Source organism: Mesoplodon mirus (assembly GCF_964341445.2).
Source record: "Mesoplodon mirus genome assembly, chromosome: 7".
Lineage (NCBI taxonomy): Eukaryota > Metazoa > Chordata > Mammalia > Artiodactyla > Ziphiidae > Mesoplodon > Mesoplodon mirus.
The window spans coordinates 103,862,537-103,882,786 of record NC_138983.1 but is presented as its reverse complement, the minus strand read 5'-3'; the positions used below and the strand labels follow the sequence as shown (position 1 = coordinate 103,882,786).

General features: G+C 38.4%; 2 protein-coding genes across 3 annotated transcripts in view; both read left to right on the top strand.

Moving 5' to 3' along the window:
* Window positions 1–2,875, top strand: part of LOC309808929 (BCL-6 corepressor-like) — a gene marked incomplete at its 5' end in the record, with an annotated part of 23,289 nt that extends 20,414 nt beyond the window's left edge. The window contains 1 exon segment of the mRNA XM_082629495.1: window positions 2,393–2,875.
* LOC309808265 (centrosomal protein of 78 kDa-like) lies at window positions 2,533–20,250 on the top strand. Of its 2 annotated transcripts, none has more exons than XM_082628368.1 (5): window positions 2,533–2,591; window positions 4,462–4,525; window positions 7,451–7,586; window positions 10,238–10,368; window positions 19,906–20,250. In XM_082628368.1, the coding sequence occupies exons 3-5, from the start codon at window positions 7,478–7,480 to the stop codon at window positions 20,068–20,070; spliced, it is 405 nt and encodes a 134-aa protein (XP_082484494.1). In that variant the 5' UTR covers window positions 2,533–2,591; window positions 4,462–4,525; window positions 7,451–7,477; the 3' UTR covers window positions 20,071–20,250. The 2 variants fall into 2 exon arrangements, 1 of the variants encoding a protein (XP_082484494.1); XR_014294717.1 differs by lacking the exon at window positions 2,533–2,591 and adding an exon at window positions 15,419–15,567 and having other exon boundaries at window positions 4,206–4,525.

The following is a 20,250-nucleotide window of genomic DNA, read 5'->3' as shown; positions in this document are numbered from 1 at the left end:
TTAGAACCAATTCCCTGACTTAGAAGATAAGGAAAATAATTCATAGACTGTAATTGAGTTGTCCAACTTTATGTAAGTGTTCAGAAACAGGAAAAACAGTGGCTAGAATCTAATCACTGACCGAGCAGAATCTGGGTCACTGGACTCGTAAACCAGAAGTGACTGTTGAATTTCTCAGGTTGATGCTCCTGGCATATATGCTTGATCTGTGTGTGTGTGTAACTCTCTGACATAATAAGCCATACTCAGGCACACCCTGTTTCCTTATTCAAGCATCTTAATTTCATCCCATTAAATCTTTGAAGTATCAGACTACCAGAAGGCATGAAGAAACCTGGGCTGAGAGTCTTCATTCCAGGAGACGTGATCTTGACTGCATGGCTGGTTTGAGGCGCATCACTCTGAACTGCAACCCGCTCATTGGTGACCTGGGTGCAAGTGCTTTGGCAGAATCTCTTAGTGAGGATTTATGGCTTAGAGGGAAATTCTAAAATTGAAAATATTGAATTTTTAATATGCTTAGCTTTTGGCATGATACTATTGTGATAGGTTTTTTTAAGCCTCATTTTACTGATAGCTTTTATTTTGCTTTTACACTTTCTCTAAGAGTTGCATATATCCTTTATAGAAAATACAGAGTAACAAGAGAACAATTACCTATCATTTTAATACCCAGATATAATCACTGTTCATTTTGGTGTATATACTTTCAGTCTTTTTTTTTCTACAAATATATATGTACACTTAGGGATTACAAAAATAGAATTGTAGTATACTTGCTATTTCATATTCCTGCTTTTTTCACTTAATGATGTATCATGTATGTAGTATTGCGTCGTATTGATGTCCCATAGTTTAATCAATTCTTTGCAATTCTATTTAGACAGTTTGCTTTTCCCTGTCAGAAACAATGTGAATACGTTGTATATACATCTCTGTGTCCATCGGGATTACTTCTGTAGAATAAGGTACTACAAGTGGAATGACTAAGTGTGACCTATTTTTAAGACATTTGATACACATGGCCAAATTACCACCCAGAAAGGCTATGCCAATTTGTAGTCCACCCCAACAGTAGATGTGAAGCCTGCCTCTCACAAACACTGGCCTGTAGCACTTGTAAAAAAATGTAAAACTACAAAAATGAGTACCTCTCCATTTTCTATGCAAGTGGGATTACTCCCAATTTTATAACTTTTTTCAATTAATTTAGTATGAGCATTTTAGCAAGTCAGTAAATTTGCATCTCCTACATCATTTTTTGTGATTGTTCAGTATTCCATTATATGAATATGCCACAGTGCACATAGCTTATCCATTCTTGTATATAAGCTTTGTCCAGTTTTTCAGTTACAAATAGTACTCTGATATATATCCTTACCTATATCTCTGACTGTTTCTTTTGGTTAAATTCTTAGAAGAGAGTTGTTGGATCCAAAGGGTATAGACATTATTTAAAGGCTTTTCTTACAGAATCTTGGCTTCATCTGATAGGAGAATAACCACATTTTGTTTTATTTTGTATTCATTTGATTGACTGGTGAGGTTTACTGGCTGTTTGTATTAATTTGGCTATTTGGTTAATTATACCCTGTGTCCATTCTTCTGTAGTGAGAGTTTGTAAGGGTTGTATCATATCCTGTCAGATCCGTATGTCTGACTTGCTATTTCTGTGTGTCATGGGGGTGTTGAAAGACTCCAGTTATTTTAATGTGATGGTCCACACAACACTTAAACAAAAGACTCATGATAGTTTCCTTTCATGTAATATTTTTTAATCCCTGTGCTTTAGTGATGATCCCTTTGGTTTAAATGAGTAGGTTGTTCAGCCCCAGAACTACTAGAATTCATGATCAGTTTTTCTGGCTTTTGTCTGACCTTTTACTGCGAGGGTTCTTGACCATCATACTTTCATGATAGGTTTTTAGTATGTATTCTCTATTCACACATTGTTGAAAGTTTTTATTATTTGTATCCTCTTAGACTTGTCTTTTTTTCCTCTAAAACTAACAGTTATTACATTTCTTCTATTTTGTTTTCCCCTTTGAACTAGTTTCAAGTGTGATTTGGAGCTGAAGATCATGATCAAAAGAATGCAGTGCATTTCTGAGCTCCACCAGGTTTTGCTTGTGAGGTTTACATGCCCCTGCCGCCCTTGCTAATTATGAACTGAGATTCATTTTGTGATGCTTTTTGCTCATAGGTTATATACAGTTATTCTTCAGTTCTGTAATTGTAAAATATGTTGTCTGATTTATTGGTACTAAAGCCAGGGTTATTGCACATCCAAGAAGAGGTTTTTAAATTGGATTATGCATTATGTGTGTGCGTATATGTCTCTGTTTTTTTCCATAGCCAAAATTACAAACCTGCCATGACTTGTCTTGTGTAGGACTCTTCCACACGTGAGAAAACGAGAGTTGTCTATATGTTAAATCTGTAGAGTTAGCAAGTGACCTTTTGTCTTTCATCGAAAGCACTTGACCTGCAGCAGTGCGGCCTCACCAGTGAAGGAGCAAAGGCTTTCCTAAAGGCCCTTGAAACCAACAGAACTCTGCTCGTTCTGGATATAAGAAAAAATCTGCTTGTTGGTCTGTGGTCACTTTTTTTAAATTGATAAACACATAGCAAAACAAAAAGAATTTGTTCAGGTATTGACAGTTTTTTAAAACTTAATGTGTTTAACTTTCCTCATCATATACAGTTGGCCCTTGAACAACGTGGGGTTAGGGGTGTCGACCCCTATGCAGTTGAAGATCTGGGTATAAGTTTATAGTCAGTGGTTCCACATCTGTGGATTCAACCAACCTTGGATCATGTAGGACGATAGTACATATGTATTGAAAACTATGCGTGTGTCACTGGACCCGCGAGGTTCAAACCCATGTTGTTCAAGAGGTGAACCTAGATACTAAGCCTGCTTCCACCCAGAGCATTATTTCTTTCCTGTGCAACCTCTGAATTCTTGCCAGGAGTACTTTATTCATTTGTCAGATTCACAAGTAATTTTGTAATCATCTTCTGTGTGCCAGAGACGGGTTTAGGGACTAGGGATAAAGCAGTGAACCAGACAGACAAAAGTCTTGCCCTCATGGAGCTTACATTCTAGTGAAGGAGATCAGATAGAAATGAGTAAACAGATAAGTCATATAATTTTAGAGAGTAGGAAGTGCAAAACTATCTTAATGTAAAGAGAGTGAGGGAGAGCAGGTAGGACTCCATTGGATAGGTTTGTTAGGGGACAGCTTCACTGGAGAAGTGGCATTTGAACGGAGACCTGAATGAAGAGAGGAGCAAGCCATGGAAGATGTGGAGTAAGCACATTCCAGGACAAGGAGGCAATGAGTATATAGGCATGTAGGTGGGTGGAGTATTTAAGGAAAAGCAAGGAGGCCAATCTGGGCAGAGTACCGGGTGAAGAAGAGTGTGGTAGGACATGAGGTCAAGGAGCTAGGCAGGGGTCTGCTCTTGTAAAGTCTTGAAGGCCAGAGTAAAGATGTAGATTATTCTAAATGAGTAGAGGGGTTTGAACTGGAAAAAGGCATGATCCAAATCGTATCTGAATAAGGTGACCTGGTATAGAGAAGGGACTTGGGAGGATAAAGAAGAGGAACAGGGGGCTTCCCTGGTGGCGCAGCGGTTGAGAATCCGCCTGCCGATGCAGGGGACGCGGGATCGTGCCCCGGTCCGGGAAGATCCCACATGCCGCGGAGCGACTGGGCCCGTGAGCCATGGCCGCTGAGCCTGCGCGTCCGGAGCCTGTGCTCCGCAACGGGAGAGGCCACAACAGTGAGAGGCCTGCGTACCGCAAAAAAAAAAAGAGGAACAGGGAGACCAGTTAGGAGACTATCACAGTGCTCCAAATAAGAGATGTTTATGGCCTAGGTTAGGTTGGAAGTTTGCAGCAAGTGAAAAGTGGTTGAATTCAGGTTGTGTTTTGAGGGTGTAGCTATCAAGACCTGCAGATAGATGTGAGGTATGAAGGAAATAGTACCAAGGAGACAAGTCGTTGATGATTATGTGTGCAACTGGGTAGTATCCCTTAGAAGAAGGGGGCTGATGGGAGGAGCAGCTTTTGAGGGAATATCAGGACTTGGTTTGTTATCTTGGATGCCCTGGTTTGATATCTTAGATGCTCTTTAGGTATCTAAGCGTCTGGACGGTGCTCAGACTGTACTTTGTATCCAAAGGTAGCCAAAGCCACTTTAGATGCAAAATGTTTCAAGTTGACCTTTGCTGCTGCCAAAATAGTAGCCACTGTGGGCAGTCTGCAAGATGGCATCTTAGGTTTCTGAGGAAGAAATTAGAATACACAAAGGGGGAAATAAGTGTATAATTATATAATGTAGATTTCATATTTAAATGTATGGGAAAAGCAATAATTAGTTGGCTTTTGGTTTTAAATGGAAATAGCCACTCATTGGAAAATAATTACTCTAATTTCAATTCATTTTACTTTAGATCATTCTGTGATGAAAACAGTTACCAAAAAAGTTCTCCAGATGGAAGGAGTGCCAAGTCAGAGGTATATAACATGTTTCAGTTCTTTCGGAAGAATTTCTCTTTAATGGCTTGGTTTTCTTTCTTTCTTAAAAGAAAATTATCAAGGTACTTTCTGCCATCTTAAAACTAAGATTTGAGTCAAATCAAATGGCTTTTCTGTTTTTGAAAATGTTGTGTGATGCTTTAATTTAGGTTCCCAGATATGCAGATTGAAAACCTTTTAACTTTTTATTTTCTGTAACATATTATCGTTAGTCACAAATAGTCTTTTTTTTTGGTGATAAGAATGAATAGCAGGAGCAGCATTTGTGAAACCAAATCTAATATGAAACTGACTCTTTCTTGTGAGTAAATTTGAATTTTGAAACAGCAAAACAATAAGGTTTAATAAAAAGCAAAATAAATTTTTTATGTTTATGATCTGCCAATTTCCCAGAACGAGTTTTGTGGTGACTTTAGTTATATACCAGATACATTAAAATCACCAGTGGACAACACATCTTTTATTCAGGTGCCCTCTGAAAGTTTTAAAACTTTGTTGACTTCATATCACTGAACGGTCCACTTTAAAATGGTTAAAATTATAAATTTTCTGTTTTGTGTAGTTTACCACAATTTTTAAAAAATGTGTTGTTTGAAGATTTTTGGGTTTTATAACGGTATTGTATTAGCATAAAAATGAAAAATTTAAAACACCACCTCTAATCCCATTATCCTATCAAGCAATATTTACATTTTTATTTTCTCTTCCTGCTGTCTATAAACATAATTCCACATAGCTTCAATATAATTTGCCATTCTTATGTTTTCATGCTAAATTTAAATTCTGTGATTCATAGTTATACTTTTTACCATTGCATTCACAAGGTTTCATTGAGTAGGTCAATTTTTTAAATTGGTGAAAAATTGGAAATAACCTCAAATAAACTATTGTAAACATCTTCATAAATACAGCTTCTTTTTTTCTACTTAAAGTTGTATGTTTTTGATTCTCTATTCATCAACTTGCTTGGACAATAGTGTATTAAATAAGTTGTTAAGAGTGTTTATGAAGTCAAAAAAAAGCTTATGATCGTCTGCCCATTGTTATTTCAAGAGAGTGATATTTTAATAATCAAATAGTACATTCAAAGAAGTTAAGATTTGTGATATCACACTAATTAGATATTATTATTAAAAATTTATATCCTATGTAAAGCATTCTTAAAATAGCTACATTGACTTTTGCTATGATATTAGAAATGGAAAGATATATAAATAAAACATGTATATGTAAAACATATTAGGAATTCTGTAAATTTAGTACAGCACAATAGGGCATCATGCAATGAGAACAGTTAAACATTTTTTTTTAGTTAGCATGATTAAACAAAGTGGAAATGTAACTGAAGTATACAAGCTCATTGAGCTCTTTTAAGAGTAATTTTATTTCTTGGGCTTTTTTTTGTATTTGCCTCAGTTATTTGGAGACATAGAGGTAAGCCAAATCAGTATCTGGGTATATACCTAGATCCAGGTGAGTATAGGAGTGAAATAATGGTGTGAATTGTGTCACATTTATATTGTACTTATGTATGCCTAATAAAAGATGGGAGCTTTTATTAGAAATTTTTTAATCTCCTAACAAGAAAAGTGTAATTTAAAAAAATTTTAATACAAATGTATTTGCATTAGTTTCTGAAAGTAAAGGAAGGGTATACACATACAAACCATATGCATACAAACATTTTTTTTGATGGCAATGAAGTTAAAAAACACAATAAAATAGCACAAAATGAACTGAGCTCCTATATATTTTTAAGAGGCATGTAAATCACACAGGATCGTGTGGTGATTATCAATAAGCTACACTCTATGAAATATTTGTCCTCTATTACCACATACACTCCATTTTACCCTGCATCCTAATGCTGCTAAAATATAGTAGAAAGCAGCAGCATAGCACAGGGAGATCAGCTTGGTGCTTTGCGATGACCTAGAGGGGTGGGATAGGGAGGGTGGGAGGGAGGCTCAAGAGGGTGGGATATGGGGACATGTATATGCATATGGCTGATTCGCTTTGTTGTGTAACAGAAACTAACACAGAATTGTGAAGGAATTATACTCCAATCAAGATCTATTAAAATAAATAAATAAAATAACATAAAATACAGTAGCTGTGAAGGATAAATATAACCATTTTAACCTATGATGTTTGTTTTCAGTAAATTCAAGTTAAATATTTAAATGTGAATTTTAATATATGGCTTGTTCTAAGTAAAATATTAACACGTAGGTCTAGTTTTTGCAACCAAATGTTTCATATAAAGATACTTGCCTCTTTACTACTGAAATATAGGGTAAGTCTCCACATTTCACTCTTTCATCCAGTGGGTTTCATTTGTTTTTTTTTCTGTTTTCTATATGAAATCAAAGGAGCAGTGAAGGTTGACAGGCTTATAGGAGGGTAAAATTGACTCACCTACCCCCCAGCAACTTGCAGCCTTATAACTTGTATTGTTTTTACATAGAAAAATTCGTCTTAAATTTAACTTTTGGTCTACTTCTGAAGATTCTGTTTGGCAGAAGTCATGGGTATATCTGTGTTTCTGTGTCCTTGAGATTCAGAAATGCCAAAGGTGTTCTACGATTCAGGAAACTTGAGTGTTTCTGCATGATACATAAAATGTATCATACTTTGGGATCTTTTTTTAAACTTTATTTTTGCATTTCTGCACATCTCAATACTTTTGTTTTAGTTAAAATAACTTGTTACTGTAGAGAACTTATATTTTTAAAAAATGCTGGCTTATGTAAAACCTTTGTACAAAACCGATCCTCTTTTTAATGGGCTTGGCATCATTGTCAAGTGCCTTTTTGATTCCTTTCGACGTGTGCACGTGTGACAGTTGCTCTGTAGACCTTTGGTGCATCTTGATTCCTTCTTTTCATGCTTTGTCAAACGTAGTCTTGGCCGCAAAGAAGCCTGTAAGTAATGGAAGGAAACACTCTGCTGGTAAAGAATGCTACCCTCCTGAAGCGCTACCACCTGGAGTGTCTGGTTTCCGGCCATTGTGTCCTGCAGAAAGTGCAAAAAGCAACAGGTAAGCTGTTTGCATTCCCTGTCTTTTTCAGTCATTTAGAGTTCTTTATTTTGGAACTTGTATTATGTGGGTGGTCTCTGGTGCTTTGTGTAGAGGAAAAAAGGTAACTCACACATGGCTTGGCTTCTGCCTAATGAGCCCTCTAAGGAAGAAAAATTAAAAGTAATTGGGAGTTTCAAGTTGTTTCTCAAGTGTCACAACAGAGGTAACTCCGTGGGAGTCTTGAGGAGACTAAAATGATCACCAATTGTGCATGTGAGAAAAGTTTGATTAAAGGCAGGTGTAGTTGAGCGAAGCCCTACAGCACAGAAGTAGGAATTTGGATACGTACGAATGGGAAAAAAGACATTTTAGGCATGGGAAATAGTTTAATGCAGAATGGATGAAAAATATGCATTAGACCTAAATCAACTGGCTTATTAACTCAGTAAATCAGATTTAGTGAGTCAAACTAGCATTACCTGATTTCTTATCCAGGGGATAGCTGTTCATAGTAATTTTTGTCACAGAACAGTAAATAAAATGGTTGAATTATAGCTTTAGGCTTGCTAAGTGAAATAGATGGCTCTAGATGATCTTCAGGTGACTTACTTGGTAGTAATCACGAAATTGGGGATTAACAATTGCTTAAGAAAACAAAGAGAATTGATTTTAAATAGTACTTGAAGTAGTTCCTGTGTAAAATATCTGTTCAGTTGCTCATGTTAAATGGATGTTTCTACTCCCCACTGGACAACCGACTACTTTTTTGCAAATGGTAATGTGAATTGCTGTTGCATAAACTATAGTGCTGAATCCCCAGTGTTTGCACTTGAGTTTCACAGCTCTGTGGTTTCCTGTCTTCTTCCTGAGACACTTAATCGCAGGTCCATCCTGGTCACACAGGGGGGTAAATTAGAGAACGATTAATATCACCATTTAAAGAAGAGAGACTGAAATCTCAACCATCCTGAACATAGGAGCTGAAGGGGCCTCTCAGCAGTTCAGAGAGTTATTACCAAGCCAGTAGGCTGAATTCTGTTGTGTTTTCTCCGTAGCAGAGCCCTCCAGGTCCTTGTTTTGAGCTTATTTATTTTTATACACAATTCTGTATGGATACTGTTCATACTACTAAATAGTTGTATTAACTGGGTTTAACTGGTGATGTATTTACATGAAGATCTAACTTCGTTTTGTTGCTATCTTTTTAGGGGCTTTCCATTCATCAAAGCTGGTGATGTATGTAATCAGTTGGTGGTGTGTAGCTATCATATTTATGATATATAGGGCTTGAATTGGGAAAGGTGGATGGTCATTCTTCTTGCTTTTTAAATTGACAGAGCCTTACATGAAGCATTTCCCTCTCTGAAATAAATCCATGTAAAACATGTTTGGTCGCTCTCCCAATGCAACTGTGTAGTTGTGTGGATTTGGCACACAACGGGCAGCCTTGTGGCTATGTCTGTAAACAAGGAAGCCTGTTTTCCAGTCCGCAAATCAGCTGTTACCCAGTGAAACGAACTTGACTGCCATTTCTGACCCCTCACATGGAGCTGTCATACTCAAGAATATTCGCATGTTTTCAAGAAACGTTGTTTGAGGGCTGTATGTACAAATTCCTGATCTGAAAGCCAATATAAAGCAACATCTCCTGAACCTCTGCTCTCTCACCAAGGCCACACACGTTCCCTCGCTTATGGCCTCGTGGCAAGCGAATACTGTCAGTATCAGATTCTCCTTCCCAGTGGTCTTGGGAGACTGCCTAGTTGCTCTGTGAAAGGCACCACTGCTGAGGTTGAGAGAAGAGCATCTTGGGTGTCAGTCCTGGCCTTGCGTTCCCGGAGAGAGGGGTGTGCACCTCGTTCTCCTTTAGGGTTTTCCTAGGCTGCAGGGTTTGCTGCTTGTTGTCAACATGATGTCCTAGTGACTTGTCCTCTGCGTGGTTATATAATCCCAGCACAGTTCTTTATGATCTGTAGACTTTTATGGGGTTGTGGCCAGGTCAGTTTTAAATGTTTGGAAATGTCCTCTTGAACAACACTGCAGTGGCAGTGAAGCTTGCTGGGAGAATTGTTGCCCTAGTTTTGGCTTAAGGGTGGTGAGAAGATGAAGTTTTTGATGGGTCAGTTTTAGTTGTGTGTGTGTATGTGATTTATCTTTTAAAATTCTAATGTCTATTATTCACAGCTTAGATATGTTGACTTCCTGATTATTCATCAGTCCCTTTACTGATGTATTTTCCTCTGAAAAACTACATTTTCTTCCAGACTGTTTTTGTCTGATGGTGAAGAATAAATTTTTCATTTGCAGTATAAAGTTGATCTGAGAAGAAATGTTTACCTTGGATCTTCACTTGGCTTCTGTGAAAGAAACTTAATAAAATAATATGGGCAATTCCCATTACTAATCCTAACCACGTACAACAGAGGTCTGTACAGTAACATAGCAAAAATAAGTTCCTGTACTTTTACTTAGTCATTGCCTGTTTTAGACTAAGGAGCAGTGAGAGACATTTATAAATAATGATACCTCAGGTCACTTTTGTTAAATATCCTCTAATATTTGGATATTTGGTATCTGGCTTGTGTTGTCTTTTATACAATCTTGTCTTCTTTCTTTGCACTTTAGTGTAACAACTCTGTGGTTTCCTATCTTCTTCTTGTGCCACTCAGGTCCATCAGAATTTCCTGTGACTGTGACAGTAGAGAGTCCTTCCTCCTCAGAAATCGAAGAGGTCGACGATTCCTCAGAACGTGTTCAGGAGGAGCCAGAGAAAATCCGTTTGAAACAAGAAGCATTGCAGGTACAAAGTTATCACTTTAAAGCTATAGAGAAGATTATTTTTCAAACGGAAGGCTGATCGCAACACAGCACAGCTTGTGTGAGGGTTCTGTTTTCTCCTCCCACCTGCATTGTATCCCCTTGAATGGTTCCTTAAGCTTAGACCAAGGTGAATGGTGGACATTTGAACTCTAAGAAACTAAAATCAAAACATGTCGTTAGTAATATATTTTCCTTTCCTTAGAACCTTAGTATATTAGATTTAGGGAGAAGCTTAGTGATCATAAGATAAGGAAATTGAGTTCTGAATGACTACAGTCAGCTGATTCAGTGCTCTTGTTTTACAGATGAGAAAATTGACAGTTCTAGTTGAACTCTCTTTTTATAAGAGGAAAATATGGCCTCATTTTAAATAAAAGTAAAGTTGAAAAAAGTTTTGATGTTGATATTCTCCTTTCCTAAAATCAAAAATATCAAGAAGCTACATTCTAGGGCTTCCCTGGTGGCGCAGTGGTTGAGAGTCCGCCTGCCGATGCAGGGGACACTGGTTCGTGCCCCGGTCCGGGAAGATCCCACATGCCGCAGAGCGGCTCGGCCCAGTGAGCCATGGCCGCTGAGCCTGCGCGTCTGGAGCCTGTGCTCCGCAATGGGAGAGGCCACAACAGTGAGAGGCCCGCGTACCGCAAAAAAAAAAAAAAAAAAAAAAAAAAAAAAAAAGAAGAAGCTACATTCTATTACCAAATAAACCTGACCTCTAATGTCATTCCATACTTTTGTTTGTATGGGCAGAAAAGAAAAATTGATTTTTATAAGAAATTTTTGCACCTCAAAATTAATATATTTATTTTATTTCAACTTTAATGCAGAGCTGAACATTTCTAGTAAATAAAGGAACACCATTTGGGGGGGACCTTGTCTTTGTGCTACAAAGTCCATGTTTAATTTTTTAAAATTATTTAATATGACTTTCTCTTCATATGAAACATGACACTTGACAGGTTTCAGAACTGATTATCCCATTATTGTAGGACTACGGGAATTACTCTTTGATTTTCAAAAGAGAAAGTTAGATTTTTATTTTTTAATTAAAATTAATGATAATATAGAGAAATTTTAAGAAAAGAACTTAGAAAATTATGAAATGTTAGGGTAGGAGAAATCTATAGTTCAAGTGGAGTTACTCCCTTTCGTTTTATAAATGAGCACCTACAATTTGTAGAACGTAAGTGGTCTATTAGTAAATGGCAGAGTATGACAAGACCCTAGAGCATCTAACCCACATTCCTTGTTATTTTAGATGTGGTGTATTCATTTCCTTCACGAATAGACCACGAGATTGTATTTGTAAAAGCAGTAATAGACAGTGGGGAAGTCCAAGAAGTTTAAACACTGGGACCACAGAATAGCAGATTCAGAATACACTGAGAACCCTTTTAGCTCTTCTCTGTTTTGACAAGACACTACAATGATGGTATCAAAGTGTTTAAGTATATATGCCCACAACAATCAAGAGATTTCAACATAGTTTTGAAAGAGAGAAGACAGGTGGAAGAGTGTGAAACTGAAGCAGTAGAACAGAGGAAAAGCATCACCTAGAATATGCACAGGGACCACGAGCAACTGAGGAGGATTCTGACCCCATCTGAAAAAGTAGCCCCATGCTCAGGTGCGCATGTAGGAGAGAGGGTGGAGTTAGTTAAAAGTGTGACAAATAGGGGAGCTCATTGAAGGGATGTGTTTGGAGGAGTGGGCTCCCAGCCCCGCCCTCACCCTCCTGAAATGAGATGATTTCATTTTGAAAACAGTGAAACTGGCGAGAACTGGGGCAGCTACTGTGAGTTTTTACACCCTCGAAAATTGTGTTTGGGGGAGATCCTGTTACAGTTACTCCCCGCTTCTTCCTGCATAAGAAGCCAATCAATCGTTGACTTCAGGGAGCTTTCTGCGCTCATTCTTAAATAGAAAATAACTGTCTTTTGCCTGTTAGTTGAGTAAAGCTTACAATATGAGAGAGGGGGAAAGAGTGCAAACATATCCTAGTAGGACCAGGGACAATTTAGGGAACAGAATAATTTAAGAAAAAACCCTAATTAGTATCCCGAGAGAGGTTTAAAAAGAGCTAGCAACTATAAAATAAGACTAGGGTATTAATGAAAAGGAGAATGGTCAGAAAGCAAGAGGGGTCTCCTGGAAATGCAAATATGGTTGCTGAAATAAATTCAGTAGGAATTTAAAAAATTTCTCAGTATATAAAAAAGAAAGACACAATGGAAAATGTGATAGAAATATGTTAGAGAGGCTGCATCTGGGAGATCCCACATGTTACTATTAGAAAGTCCAGACCCAGAAAAAAAATGGAGGGAAGCTGTCAAAGGGCAACAAAATTCCCCACAGCTGAAAGTAGACATCAGGCCTCAGATTGAAAATAGTTATGCAAGATGAGCAAGAATAGACTCATACCTAGGCACCCTTCATTGTGAAACTTTCAAATACTGAAAAAATAAATTAAAATAGAATAAAATACTGAGAGGATACATCCATTCCAGAGAGAAAAATACTGGTCACCTAAAAAAAAAGGTTAAAATCTGACTTTATCATACTTGTCATGAGCACCATGGATCCTGGAAGGCATTAGAAAGATACCTCCAAAGTTTTTCAGGCACATAATTTTCACCCTAGGGGTTTGTATCCAGCCAAACTATCCGTCATACGTGGAGGCTGAAGAAGATATTTTGTACAGAAAGAAATTTGAAGAATTGACCTCCTGTGCTACACCTTAAGCTATTTATAGACATAATCCAGCAAAATGAGGCAATAAACCAAGAAGGAAGGTAATAGGGGATTCAGTGCAGATTGCAGCTAGTCTAGAGTGGAGAGGCTTCTATTGATTGTGTGATTGAGAGCTTAGAAACACCTTGAGGCATATTGTACTTACTAGGTGTTAGGCACTGTTGGAAGGGAGGAGGGAGAGGAAGAGGAGAAGGAACTTGAACTCCAGAGGAGAAAAGGCTATACGGACATAAACCTGAAGCACACTGAACTATGGTTGATTTTTAACCTACTATTGGTGAGGAAGGGGAAGAATCCACTTCAGCTTGACACTATAGATGTCCCCCTTTTCAGTGACACACAGGGGTAATGACCACGTATCTAATTTGTTGTCCAAACCGGAACTTGTCCAAACTCCTTACACTTCAATAGTGTAAGGAGGCACTCTAATGCTGTAACATCAGGACAACAGGTATAAACTGGAACAGCCCAAGGCGGCTTGGGGTATGTGGTCACCCTGCACAGGGGCAGTGACACTGGCACAGTATGGAACGAGGTGTAGTCTATACACAGAGACACAGTACATCTGCAGTGGGCAATATTAATTTCATTGTAATAATGGCAATACTGTCTTGGTTTGCAGCTTTTATTGTCAACGTGCATGTAATCACAAATAACTAAAGTAAACTATACTTAGTATGTGTTAGTATTAACTTGGTATGTACTGAAATGTATTGTGTACAAGTATGTACTTAGTATATATTAGGCTCTAAGTGTTTTTGCATATATTAACTCATTTAATCCTCTGAATAGCCTTATGAGGTTGGTGCTAATATCATTCCCACTTTTGAGAACAGGAAGCTAAGACAGGGAAGGAACTTGCCCAGGCTGTACCTAATTTAAGGTTGGATCGAGGCTTTGAGTTTAGGCTCTCCGCCTGTTCTCTTAAACCTTACTCCGTACTGACTCTCAAATAACAGAAGACTTAACTGCACATAGAATATAAATTTCAACTTTGACAACGTAACAGCTAGGTTTGGAAGGTAGACAGGAGGTAGAAAAAAGGGAAGATGGTATGAATGTCCTCATTTTACAAAGCGTGACGTTGAGAGAGTTTCTAGTTGATCAACAATGTAGGTTTTTAAGTATATGACTACAAGTCAAAGAGATCATGAGCAGTGGAATAACTCATTATGACATAACTTTACTGAGCAGTGTGGACATAGGAAAGAGTGTAGAGGAACTAAACCCTTACTTATTAGTAAGTTAGAAAGTGAACAGATAATGCCTCCAATTTAGTGAGAAAATAGTCATGGAAGAGTATTACTTGGAAATGGAGAAGAATTCAAAATAACAATAGTTGGACCTCCCTGATGGCGCAGTGGTTAAGAAACTGCCTCCCAAGGCAGGGGACACGGGTTCGAGCCCTGGTCCGGGAAGATCCCACATGCCACGGAGCAGCGAAGCCCGTGCACCAGAACTACGGAGCCTGTGCTCTAGAGCCCGTGAGCCACAACTACTGAGCCCATGTGCCACAACTACTGAAGCCTGCACGCCTAGATCCTGTGCTTCATAACAAGAGAAGCCACCGCAATGAAGAGTAGCCCCCGCTCGCTGTAACTAGAGAAAACCTGCACGCAGCAACGAAGACCCAATACAGCCAAAAGTAAATAATAATAATAAAATAATAAAAAATAACAATATTTGACGTAAACCTCATAAAAAAGGAAATCCATACAGCCAGTAAACACAGAAAAGTGTACAACTTCATTAAGTAATAAGTGAAAAGTGAGTCAAAACCAAGGAAACTACATGTCAATCAGATTGACAAATACATAAATAAAAAGTCTGGTAGTATCAGGTATTGTAGACCTGAAGTACTATGGGAATCTTCTACCCTGTTTATACTGGAGTATAAACCGACACAACTACTTTGGAAAGCATTTAGCCCTCTCCGTCAACTGAAGGTATATAAATAGCCTGTGAGCCAGCAGCCCTCACCCCCGCCCTGTGTAAATGCACCAGAATAACGGGTACAGCAGGATTCCTGTCCATGATTTGCATTAGCACAAACTGAAAACAAACCAAATGTCCATTAAGAGTCAAAAATTAAATAAATGATGTGTATTTGTACAGTGGGGAAACTATCCAGCAATAAAACTGAATGAACTAGAGCTACAGGCAGCAATGTGGATGAATTTTTTAAACCAATGTTGAGAGAAAGAAATAAGATAGAAAAGACTTCATATCCTATGATCCTGTACATAAAGTTAGATGTTGACACAACTAAACTCTTTTGTTAGGGATGCATGCAGGTTAAAGGAAATGACTGTCAAGAAGTGAGGTTGGTGTTTAACCGGGAAGAGGGAAGGAGCTTGTGATGAGAAAAGGATATGGGGGGTTTTTGCGATGCTGACAAGTATCAATACTTTCAGATTCGAGTAGTGCTTATGTAAGTATTCTCTTTTTATTTGTCACATTCACAGTTTTGTTCTGTGCACTTCTCAGTATACATATCGTATTTTACAATTAAAAACTGCGTAAAGAATCGGTCGCTTCTTGAGTGCTGGATGTGGGAGTGGGATGAGACCGTTTCATTTTAAGCCCTTCACTACTGTTTGCATTCGCATGTTCATTCATTCAGCATTAATTGCACATATTCTATGTACCAAGCACTCTTCTAATTTTATATGTGTTTTAACTCATGTAATTCTCACAAGAGCTCTGTAATATGGGAGCTTATCTCCATTTTATAGATGAGGAAGTTGAGGCCTAGAGTTATAGAACTTGTCCAAGGTTCTGTAGCTAATGGGTAGTGCCAGGCCCATTTGCCTCAGAGAATCTGAATATTTACAATATAATCTAAAAGAGAAATTTAATGACTAATTATAAGCAAAAAAATTGCACATTAAAGAAGATGACAAGTTTTCATCTATCCAGTTAGAGAAAAACACACAGTCTGTCTTTCACACACGTACATCTTATATGTACGTGTGTGGCAGGGATTCTCCTTATTAAGCAATTATTTATTGACCGTCTACGTTGTGCTAGGCACAGGTGCTGGGGATAGACACTTAATAAAATACACCCCCTATCTTCAAATAACTTGCACTCTAAGTGAGGAAGTAAGCCAACAGTTATAGTAGAGGTTATATACCAAGTGATACATCGCTGATGGCAGTGTAAAATCTCAGAAATCTTTTGGAAAGAAGTCTGGAGGTAGGTACCTCAGAGCCTTAAAAATGTTCATTTGCTTTGATCTCAAACTCATTTTTATGGATTTATTGTAAGAATGTAATTCTCAATATGGAAAAAGGCCTTCATGCATAAAAACGGTTATTTTGTCTGATAATACTGAAAAGTTGGAAAGAATTTAAATGTGTAAAATGGTTAACCAGTAAACCCACTCAGTGGAATATTTTGTAGCCCGCACAAAAAAATCAAGGTTATGAATCCCCTGATTATATGAGAAATGATTGATTTCAATGTTAAATGGAGAAAAGTTGAACATAAAATTTGATATCCAATATGATGGGAGCTTTGTCCCAGAAAAATCACCCTAGCCGGTATACAGAAGGGTGGAATGGAGAGCAGATGGCAGGAAGGAAAATTATTCCAAAGCCTTATCATTAGTCTTACTTAAGTAATAGAATATCAAGCAATTTTACTTTCTAACTTTTTTGGTTCCATATTTCCATGTAAGGGACATGAATTCTGAATACTTTGTAGGAGGAGGGTACACTTTTTCACAAAAATTGAACACTGTGTTCTAATTCCCTCCATTAGAGGGAGAAACTGTTGCATGTAATTGCAATTTGATGTGCTATTTAGAACCAGTCAGGAATTTTAGTGTAGCTTCCTCTGACCGTGCTGAGGGTTTTTTGTTTTTTTGTTTATTTGTTTAGAATTTCTTTGAAATCAGTTTTAGAAGATTGATTAAACCATTATATTAAAAGTAGAGGAATTTTGCAATTTTTTTCCCTTTTTCCCCATTGAAAACTTGACTGGCTTTAGTAATGAACCATTAAAGAATTTGAAGTTCTTAGACTCTCAATTTTTTAAACATGTTCTGAATATAAAAATATATGTTCATTGAGCAAATGTTTGAAAACAATGAACAACTTCTTGAAGGAAATAAAAGCCACCTCTGCATGTACACACACCTAATCTGCTCTTTTGTCTTAAAAAAGTATCCGAAATATTTTGCCATGTCACTAACTACTCTTCTACATCAGAGAATTTGATTAAGCTTATGCATCATCTCCCAGGAAAAACGCACAGATATATTTGGAATGTAGCACTCCTGAAGCCCATTCATGAACTCTGGTTGAGACCTCTTGTCATTCTTAGTGGCTTCATAGCGCATTCCTTCAGACGATGAGCTGTTTTTATTTAAACCAGTCCCAATTCGGAGGCTCTTAGCTTTCTTCTAGGGTTTGGTTATAAACAATCTTATGACATCATGTTGGTAGATAAATCTTTGCCCACATCTTTGATTTCCTTAGGGTAAACTCCTGATGTAGGATTGTTGTTAGGTACCAAAAGCTACTGTCCAGACAGTGATACCAGCTCCTCTCCCAATGATGACAGGTAATAGAGTTCCTCATTCTTTAAGTGATTGTTCAAAGCAGTTAACATGTATAAATATACCTTACTGTTTTCATAAGTATAGGTATTATGATTGTTTATCACTGCATAAGAAACCACCCCAAAACAGTGGCCTAAAACAATGACAATCATTTATTTTGCTCACGAACCTGGAGGTTGAGTAGAATATTAATTCTTTTACTACATTCTTACTGACTGAAAACAATACCTATTTGACTAGCTCAGAGTTCTGTAGGTCAGAAGTCCAGGCACAGCGTGACTGGGCTTCCTGCTCAGATACACACGGGAACTTGTGGGTTCCCTCCTGAGAGTGTTAAAGCACGTGAAATTTAAGTGTAAGATATTGAGCCCCAAACGTTGGATGTTCACCATAGTTTGTGTGGGCCACAGAGCTGAAATCAAGATGTCAGTCTGGCTGTGTTAGCGTCCAGAGGCTCTGGGAAAGAATGCCTACAGGCTTCTTCTGGCTTGTTGGCATAATTCAGATTCTGCAGTTGCAGGACAGAGGTCCCCATTTCCTTGCTGGCTGTCAGTCGGGGGAGTGTTTCAGCTCCTAGAGGCCTCTCGCTTGCCTTCCCTGCCGCAGCATTGGACTTCTTCAGAGCCAGCAATGGAGAGTCTCCCTCTTGTCCCTTTTGTACTTCAATTCAGGAAGAGTTCAGGTCCTTTTCATGGGGTGCCTGAGTAGGCCACATCCACCTAAAATAATCTCCCTATCTTAAAAGATCAATTGATTTTGAACCTTAATTCCATGTGCAAAATCCCTTCACTACAGCACCTACATTTAGAGTTTGATTGGATAAGTGGAAGGTTTGTGTACTTCAGTAAGTGGTCATCTTGGGGGCTCTGTCAGAATTCTGCCTATTGCAAGCAGTGTCCCCACTTCAAGGACCGAAGTGTCTTAGTTCCTAAAACTCCTAAGATAGTTTATCAGTGTTCATTTTACTTCAGTGACCTTGGTGACGGGAAGACTACCACCTCCGTGAGCAGGAATGGCAGCCAGCTTCCTGAGTCCACAGTGTGGCTCTGCTACTTAGTGGTGTGACCTTGGCTGTGCTGCTCTACTTACTCTACTTCTCTGCCTCTGTTTCCCTCATCTGTAAAATAACATGGAGTTAGTGATTGTTCTTTCCTCGTAGGGTTTTTTGTTTTATAAATTTATTTTTGGCTGCATTGGGTCTTTGTTGCTGCTCGCCAGCTTTCTCCAGTTGCGTCGAGCGGGGGGCTACTCTTCGTTGCGGTGCGGTGGCTTCTCTTATTGCGGAGCACAGGCTCTAGACGCGCAGGCTTCAGTAGTTGTGGCACGTGGGTTCTAGAGCGTAGGCTCAGTAGTCGTGACGCACAGGCTTAGTTGCTCTGCGGCATGTGGGTTCTTCCTGGACTAGGGCTCGAACCCGTGTCCCCTGCACTGGCAGGCGGATTCTTAACCACTGTGCCAGTAGGGAAGCCCCCTCTTAGGGTTTTGATGATTCGATTATTTAATACCCAGGGAACTCCAGGAACAGTGCTTGACTGTAAATTGCTTTAAAAGTGATTACTTTTTTATTTATTTATTTATTTATTTATTTATTTTTTTTTTTTCCCGTACGCGGGCCTCTCACTGTTGTGGCCTCTCCCGTTGCGGAGCACAGGCTCCGGATGCGCAGGCCCAGCGGCCGTGGCTCACGGGCCCAGCCGCTCCGCGGCATATGGGATCCTCCCAGACCGGGGCACGAACCCGTATCCCCTGCATCGGCAGGCGGACTCTCAACCACTGCGCCACCAGGGAGGCCCGTGTGATTACTTTTTTAAAACATGCTTTTGAATCTGCAATTATGCAATTCAGGTATGCTAAGCAGGTTCGTTAATAGGACTTCCTGCTCTAAAGAGACCCACAAATAAAAATAGAATTTTTCTTTCTTGGTCGTAACTTCTTATTTCTGACTTACTATGTTATATGCATATGCCTTTTATGGTGGGCTGCCACAAATTTATGTTGGAAAGAGTGGAATTTAAATAAATCTTTGCAAATTTGATAGATTTTGATCATTCATTTCACTGGCATGGTATGATATGACCAGTAGCAGACTAAAATCTGAGTTCACTTCTGGCTCTGCCCTTAAATCCTGATGAGACCAATAGCTGGAAAGGCTTTTGGATATTATACTATGAATTACTTATAATATTGACTCTGTTTGTTTAGGAAACCCTGGAGGAGTGCCTAAAGCAGTTAAAGGAGGAAAGAGTAATAAGACTGAAGGCTGATAGACGAGTCAGTGAGGTAAACACGTTTCATCTGCTTTTGAGAGTGTTTTGGTTTTATTTTGATTTGATTTTAAGCCATATACACATATTTTGTAAGCTTTAGAACTGTAATATGTTGCAAATTGGTTGTATCATATGGACTTTTGCATTTACTAGTATTTAGTGATGATATGATCTATATTCCAGAAAGCATGTTTTTAAAGATGTGAAAATCTGGTTTTGTGTATGTGTGTGTGCTTTTATATGACATTAGCTTATTTCCTGTTCATGATTCTTTGATTCA